Source organism: Habropoda laboriosa, unplaced genomic scaffold, assembly GCF_001263275.1.
Source record: "Habropoda laboriosa isolate 0110345459 unplaced genomic scaffold, ASM126327v1 scaffold128, whole genome shotgun sequence".
Taxonomy (NCBI): Eukaryota; Metazoa; Arthropoda; class Insecta; order Hymenoptera; family Apidae; genus Habropoda; species Habropoda laboriosa.
In genome coordinates, this window is record NW_017100281.1 from 2,163,443 (window position 1) to 2,172,128 (window position 8,686).

General features: G+C 39.1%; 1 protein-coding gene across 1 annotated transcript in view; it reads right to left on the bottom strand.

Moving 5' to 3' along the window:
• The window catches only part of LOC108573653, a 15,347-nt gene extending 11,712 nt beyond the window's left edge, over positions 1-3,635 (bottom strand). The window contains exon 1 of the mRNA XM_017936130.1: positions 3,594-3,635. Within this exon, the coding sequence (XP_017791619.1) occupies positions 3,594-3,635 (42 nt within the window). The remainder of the gene's footprint in view (positions 1-3,593) is intronic.
• Positions 3,636-8,686: the final 5,051 nt, after the last annotated feature.

Here is an 8,686-nt window from a genome sequence, read left to right on the forward strand (position 1 = left end):
CTATTAAATTTTATTAAAATTGAAAGTATCAAATTATTAACTTTCTTCTCATTCCTCGACACTAGATGGACTGACCCCGGGTCAAAAATCACCCATTGGCAATTTTCCAAATGTGAATTTTTACGTACCTTAAAACGCGGTTAAAACATTTGTCTCTTATCAGTATATTAACAGAAATAAACACAGAAAACAAAGTAACGAAGTTACAAATGATAATACTTATCAGTAGATCGCAGATTTTTATGCAATTTCATATTTTTGTGAATATAATTGAAAAAATAGAAACTATAATAGACAGAAAATTGTTTTATTCGCTAAATATTATAACGAGTACTGTATTTTGGGTTTATTTATATATTTTTGCTGAATATGTCCATTCTGTGTATTTATGTGCCTTCAAAATTTTCTTTTTTTTTTTTAAATTGCTCATGGATCATTTTGACCTTCTACCATTAAAATACATTTCTCACAATATTCGACTACTGTATTCAATTTGTCGGAAATGAATATTTCTAATAAAATGGAAATCTAACTGAACTTTTAAAATTAAGTTTCATTCGAAATAATACATTGCAACAATATATATTAAATATTGAAATTAACTTTTACCAATAAACGCGAATATTACCCAACAATTACCGCACACACACCAAAAACCCTCAGATGCACAGGATTCGAACGAATTTCGAAAATTTCCCTCACGTCCCGGTAACACACATACAACATCAGCACGAGACAGGGTAAGAGAATCGTCGGTATCTCTATACGACGTTTCTCGAAACCGAATATAGAAATCTGCAACAAGCGAGAGCCAACCGTGTATACGGAAACGCATAAATCTGCAAGGAGTAAGCAGGCGAGAGGACGAGACGCGTTTCCTGCGCGAAACCGCAATAAGAGATCTTACTCTGCAGACGCAATAACGTCGTGGGGGCAATAGGTTGTGCAGGGGTCCTGAATAACTTTCAGAGGAAGCAGGTGTAGGGGGGAAAGGGAGGAAAAGAAGGTCGTAAGACACGTGTAACGGTACCTAGAGTAGGCACGAATATCCGCTTGCAAGCTGTCGCGTCTCCCGCTGCGTCATCGCATTGTCATCGAACTATGACGAATTTTTCATTAGGAATTTCATTTCGAAATGGTCATTATGATCGTGTAGCAGTTTTCTTTTCTTTTTCTCTCTGGTCTCGCGATTTCTAACTACGAAACGGTACCTTTTACTAAGTTAGATCAATTTTTCAACGTATCATTGTGGAAAATGGAGTAATTCTTCGATTTTGAACGGTATAGCTGATGGAAGCGATATACAGAGGTTGTAAATTAAAACATGTAGGGTCATTAAAATCTCTCCTTACAATCTTTCATTAATATTTAGCGTTAAGCCTCTGTCGCATCTTGCTTAATAGTAATTTCAGTGTTGGTCAAAATTAATATGCAACTATCAATGATTAAAGCGCAGACAAATTTTTTGAGTAGAGTAAGACCCGCTATAACGCGTGAAAAATAACACAAATTAAGTTCCATCGACGTCGCTTTTTACGCCAAATTTAATTAACCGAAAATTCCAAAATTCCAAATTCACAATTTGTGTCCTTTTTTGATTTTTGTTAGCGTTACACGAGGTCCTACTGTGTACTACAATGAAAGAAGCAATTCAGAGTTAACGTTGGAATGCGATCAACAAGATTCGTATTTTATGATTTTACATCGCTTCCACCGACTATACCTTTCGCCACCGTAGATTCCGTCTACTGGATCTCTTAGCGTTCAATCAAAGGACCTGCGAGCATCGCGTTTTCAGCAAACATAGTTGAAATTATAATCCATTGGTGGCCTCAGTTCCGTATGTTTCAAGGCTTAATCGGTCGACAAAAGGAAGGAATAGCAGATAAGAGACAAAACGTGCGAATAGTCGTGTGAATAGTTTGCTCGATGTAATGGATACGGGTTAATGCACAGGTATTTCAACTATGCGTGCAGCAGTATCGTTTAATATCGCAATTTTTTTCCATGTTCGCAGTCTGATAACTTACTCTCTTTGGCGCAAATTAAATGTCGTTTTTTTTTTCAACAGCTGAAATTTTCTGGTCGATATTGTATATTAAATTTTCCTTTTGAAATGGTTTATTGTGAAGTATTTTTCTAATTTAACCCTTTCGTGAACAGGATACATATGTCCCACTTGAATACTCGAACAAGAATGAATTTCAATTTAGTAGATATTCATTATATTTGATAAATTCGAAGTCTAAAAGGAAAAATAATTGTGTCACGAAAGGATTACATTTTTCAAGCTATAAAAATTTCCACTCAAGCCTAACACCTTAAGTCAGAAATGTATGTATTAGACGGTAATCCTCGTTTTGCCTTCATTATTCACCGAAGCGAGCTCGATAATTCATATATCATGCGAGAAAGTAGCATACTTTCGGTCGAACGTTATTCAATTCCCTCGATTCTTATTATTTCAGTAACTATTCGAAACAACAAATTGCTCGATTATTTTTGTCTAACCCGGCTGAGTTACCTATTTATCCTAATCATAATTAAAATTTGATAGAGAACGCCTATCGTATGCAGGTACTATATAAATTAACCGTTAGTTCAATGTTCAATTACATTTTCCATGTGGGTTCACTCGTATTATTATCTATTTGCTTGCTGTAGGAAAGTATTTGAAATAAATCGATATACTAAATAGGTGAGTTCGAGTCGAATGAGTTATGCGAGTTGGCTGTGAACATTTTGAAGAAAACAGTCAATCATGTTAAGTTTCAGAGTGAAAAGAGGTATGAAAAAAGGAAGTATTCTAAATTGAGATTGTAGATTCGCTTGTTACGCTCTACACCTCGACATTATGGGAAATGTAGGTATGACATGGAGAAGGGATTTTATTTCTGCTCGGATGTACGGATATCCGAATTTTGAATATTCGAGTATTCGGATAGATGCTCAATTTAGACTCGGTATTCGAATACCAGAGTGATTTGAATTCGGATATTCGGGTGCATTCGTATTACCCTCGCGATGAGTTTAAAGGATACTAAATATCAGTGTCAAACAGTCTCCTAAACGTACTAATTTTAATATTCCTTAATCTCAATTCTTCAACCTAAATTTGCTCTCTTTAATCTAAATTTAGGTAAGAAAAGTCTCATATTTGACTAATTAACAAAGAAAATCCGGAAATGTTAATCCTTCACCTAAACTTGCCCTCCTTAATCCTTTAATCCTTCACCTAAACTTGCTCTCCTTCATACTCTAATCCTTTATCTAAACTTGCTCTCTCCAATCTAATTTCAGATCAGAAAAGCTTCGTATTTGAGTAATTAACGAAAAAAATCCAAATACTCGAATACTCAGATACAAATCCGAGTACTCAAACTTGGAATTGTTAATCCCTTACCTAAACTTGCTCTCTCCAATCTAACTCCAGATCAGAAAAGCTTCGTAATTGACTAATTAAGAAAAAAAAAAAAAAATCTGGATACTCGAATACAAAATTTCGACACTAAGTTCGAATCAAGTATAATGGGTATTTCGAGTACTCAGATATCCATAGACAGTAAGAGCTCCAATATAGAGTAATCGCTCACCATATAGATCAGCATACGTAGCAACCTCCACACCCCTGGCATCCTGGAGGTCCCAGCCTCTCACGATGAGATACGCTTCCCTGAAAAGACAAACGTTTCGTCGTTAAGAGACCGTTTGTTAATTCGTGTAATCGTATGCAGGCAGAGCGGACTGGCAAAGGGAACTTGCAGCCGGATCTATTTTAATTTATCCGACCATCATGCTCTAGCGAGCAAATTAACTGAACACCGTCCGCCAGGTCGCGGTTCGAATCCCAAGGAGGTCTCTGCGCAAAATTGATTTGCTGAGAGAAATCATGGTTATGGGGTTTCGAGCGTACGCGTACTCAATCCGTTCTGCAGAATCAGGATACACAACGACGTTCCCGATCAATTTTAGACAAGTAACAGTTTCATTCATTCGTCCATTCATTTCTCTTCTTCATTGTCTTTTCCATAGACTATTTACGATTACACCAGAACCTCTTACAAATATGTGTATCGTAGTAAGAAAAAGATTTTCCTTTTTTTTTTTTTTTTCAAAGCTTTGTACACTTTTCACACATATTTCACTAGAACGAAGGTGTATTATCGTCCATAAATCTAAAGGTACATTCAATATAGACGTTAAAGAAGCATTGAAATCAGGTAATGATGAACGAGGCAAACGATTCCCCCGTCTTAACGACTTTCATATATATTTTCGTACCGCTATTTCTATTCTTGCTCAACGTTGACCTAACCGATGATTATCATCGAACTGTTACATCGATTTACCGTACGAGATACGCGGAGGAGATAGGCAGGGTGTTGAGCGTTGTCTTTATTCGAATGAAGGAAAAAAGGATACTTATAGATGTGAACAGGGAAGGAAGTTACAACCGGTGTGTTTGATAGTTCGTGTCTGACCTACTTCAGACAGCCACGCTTTTGTGCGATTCGAATGTGGTACCGAAACGAAGCAGCCGCTAATGAATCGATAAGCGATACGTTACCGGTTCGGCTAGTTCTCTTCATATCTTCGATCATCCTTCTAATGCTACTTTTGCTTACAGTAAATCTACGATTAACCAGTGTGACCAGTATTTTGCTCTGCAACAATATCTCGCTCCGAGATCCTTCACTTCGGGTGGAAATAAACGAACGAAAGGAAATGGTAATTACGTGTTGCTTGTAATATCGCTCTAATTGCTGGTAATGAATGTGTACCGATAAGGGAGAAAGATATTGAATTCGCCCGAGGCTTCTAACAACAGCCTCGCGTTTAAAGTTGATTTATCTTGGTAAAAAGAGATTTTTTTGCTTCAAATTGCAACCGTTTCTGTAATAATTAGAATTTTTGAAAAATCTTGCGTTACACTGTAGATAACACAGTTTTCTTTATAAATGAAAACGAACTTTTTCACCAGAAATCGGCGATGTTTCAGCAAAAGGGGTTTCGCAAGATTTGTTCTTGGTACAAAAGGGGTTTCTATAGGAATTAGAATTTTTGAAAAATCTTGGGCTACACTGTAGACAACGCATTTTTATTTATAAACGAAAAAGAAGAAAAAGAGGTTTCGCAATTAACGGATAACTCCGCCATTTTCTAACATATTTACTTTTCAAAAATTCGCGAGGAAAGCTGAAAGCTACGTTCACATCCTCCGAAAAATTCGAAGCTTCACATTTAGTAGTTACCCATGAAAAATATTCCCAAAGTTTGACCTATTTTTTTCAGCCGCCTCGGGGCAGCGTGGCCTCGTAAGTACGAATTAAAGCGGTACCGTGTAGGTATCTTCGGATTACGGGAGAAAATAAAACGTTCAAATGTGAGATACAAATAAAATTAACGATCACGCGTGTCCCGACTAAAACCTGTTCTCCATAACCATTCATAAAACTCGACGACTGTGGTCCGTCGCGTCGTTTCCGTGGTAAAACATTTATGAGTAGCTTAAAGCCGGCGGGGACATTCACAGAATTATTCGGCGGCGTAGATCAATCGTTGATCGTTTTAATGGACCAACTGTCAATGACTTTGCGATTAGCTTTATACGATTGTTGTGCCGGAATCGATAATACGTTTTTAGTGAAACGTCGCAAGATTGCTTCGAGCGAACCTCAAACCCCAAGTTTCAGGCGGCAGAGATTTGTGGCTAGATGTTGGGCCTATCGTTTTTCTTTTTTCTTGCCAGATTGAACGCATCACTTCACCAAGGTTCCCGATTGACAGCGAGATCGCCTTACAACCTCATTCTGTTAATGACCCGATAGTCACGGTGATACGACTTCCCTGAGCGGCTTATTCTCCGTTTTCATCTCAAGCTTCGCTCGTTTCTTATTCACCACCGACCACTGAGCAGTGTTCAACGCCTTTTTCTTCTAGCTCGGCCTTAAGCGTGGCCTCATCGAAGTAGATTAGTAAATCCTCGCATCCCATCTCTTTTTTTTTGTCACCCTTTCATCGCTTTCCGAATAAAGTTCTCATGTATTTCAGCCTGTTTTTTCCTTAACATTTGAATCTGACAAGGGCATCGTTTTTATCCAAGTTCTCGGAATCGAGTAAACAGTTTCTTCTATTTGTAGAAGAACCAGATCACGATTCGATTTCCTCAATCCTCTATCCTGCTTCTTTCTCATCAGATTCCAATAGAATTCATTAGTCATGTAAATAGTACAAGGTTCTTTTTTTGGTTTCTGTATTGTAACAGTGGAGATTATACTTTCTTACCTTTTTCTCGAGAGTCTGATGTCTGAATCACGACTGTGAATCTTTAATTTAATCGTAACCGATACCTTTTCGAAGCAGGGCAACATTGTGTAGGAACTGAAGAAAAATTTGAGGGATTACAATGGGAATTGAACCCGCGATACCTCTGGGTTGACAGACCGGAGAATTCTGCGCACTACGCCAACAGGTTCTCTACTTTTCCTCTTTCTTGTTCCTTTATATAGTTTGGAGAACCCAATCCCACAATTCACTGAATTTCAAATACGAATGATTTCAATTTGATTGGCTGAATTTAGATTGTCCTTAGTTTAATTTGCTTTGGCTGAATTCACGTTTTCGATATTTCAAATTTCACTGGTTAATCCTTCGAACTCGAATAATTCGAATTTTAATTGGCTGAATTTAAAATCAAGCTTACTTTTATTACATTGGCTGAATTCAACTTGTGAATAGTTTGAATTTCATTGAATAGAATCTGAGAAAAAAATTTCGGTATTACCGAGAATCGATCCCACGACCTCAAGATTACCAAGCCAGCACTTAGCCCACTACACCAAAGCACCCCCTCTATCTTTTCTCCTATTTTCTACTCTTGTACCTCAGGTACAGAGGTCCCGAACATTAACGTATCTTCAACAGCAACGGTCTTTAATTTCACAGAGTGTAGAACCAGGAACAGAAGATCGTGCACGGAACAGCACGTATGTATTTAAATTCGAACGTAGACAACGTCACGATGTCAATTGTGCAAGGCTCGCGCACCGTGGGAGACGAATGAAAAAAGGACGAACAAGTCAGCTGTTAGGTCGGTTCTGCAGCTGAGTACGAGGCTGGCAGACACGGAGGACGTTAATTAAAATTGAGTTTACTACTATGCTGTACGCATAAATGGCACGTCACGAATTACGAGTGATAGTTAAACGTGAGCAAGGTTCGTGAGTCAACGTGTGTGGTTTGCGGCGTGTGACGACTGGATACTATGAATGCCGTCTCGCTAAGCATATTTAATTAACGCAGTCGCGACGCCCACGAATGGAAACACCTCGCGCTGCGTACAGTTCGAATTTGCATTATCGTACACCAAACAATTACCGCTGATTGGTTAATGACTCGTGGCTGCCGGCGAAGAATGATCGTTCGATGCTCGTTCTTCCGGAACGATCGACCAGTGAGAGATAGGCTCCTACTATAGACCCGATAGGCACGAGAACGCCGTAAAATTACACGAATGAGAATCGGATTAAGGTTCAGGTGAAAAACTCTGTTACGCTCTTTAACACGTTGTTTCAAATTACATCCTACCGTACTTTCATCAAAATTTACCAGTTACAACATCATTTTTCTTACACACCCGTGAGAAAGGGAATTAATTAAATCTTCGCTGATTAATATTCATATGTGATCCTCGGAACGGAATGTTTGAAATACGCTCGAGATATGAACGAGATTGTAAAACGTAACTCGAAGGAAAATCTCTCTATAAATTTTCATAAGCTCGCCTATGCGAACTGGAAATGTTAATCGGCTAATTACAACGAAAATCAAAGAGCAATCTGACCTATATACATACGTATCCATCTTACCCTAGATTTATATCCACGTTACTCGACTGAGAATCGTCCCAAGGATTGATCGACACGCAGCGCTTATCCTTTCTAGCTACGTATCAAGTAGGTTAATTACCTATTAACCAACCGATGCATAGAAAAATTGCATCGAAGTAACAATCGTCCCTATCGGAGGTCTCCGAGATCGCATCTATCCTCTCGATGTTCAACTGCAGAACCATTACCCTTAGAGTACTGTTATTACCGTGTAACCGCTGTTCCTCGTGTTTATCGCGTATTATAGTCCACCGACTGTAGTTTCTCCGGCGGCGTGACATGGGAAACTGGAACCATTCGTGATCTGTCGATCGCTCTCGCCCGTTTAAACGGTCGATCGAGATACCGATCATCTTACGATTGTTCCTCGATACCGTACGTATCGTTTTAGAAATTCCCACACGGAGGTTCTTCTTCGTTCTACCGGTGTAGTTTCTGGGCTGGTGAAAAATCGCGAGTACCGCACGAGAATAGACGCGCGAGATGTATCTTTCCGTGCATAGGAGTATGCACGAAACATTTCCACGAAGATCGGTCTGCAATGGTAGGAGAAGAAGACATTCCACGGATATCTACGATGGTGGAATGTTTCGAAGGGCCAAGTCACAGGCTGTACACGTATCGGTATAACGGTGTCCCCTACTTGCCACTTCTGGGACTCCCCGCGATAGATCCCACGCTAATAATTTCCCCGTGGCATCCTTTCATGAGACCCCGGCCACGTCCTTTCCCAGACGGTTCTCTCGGTTTTCATCGGTTCGATCGTTCGCCGGCCGATTTGTGATGTCAGACTTCAA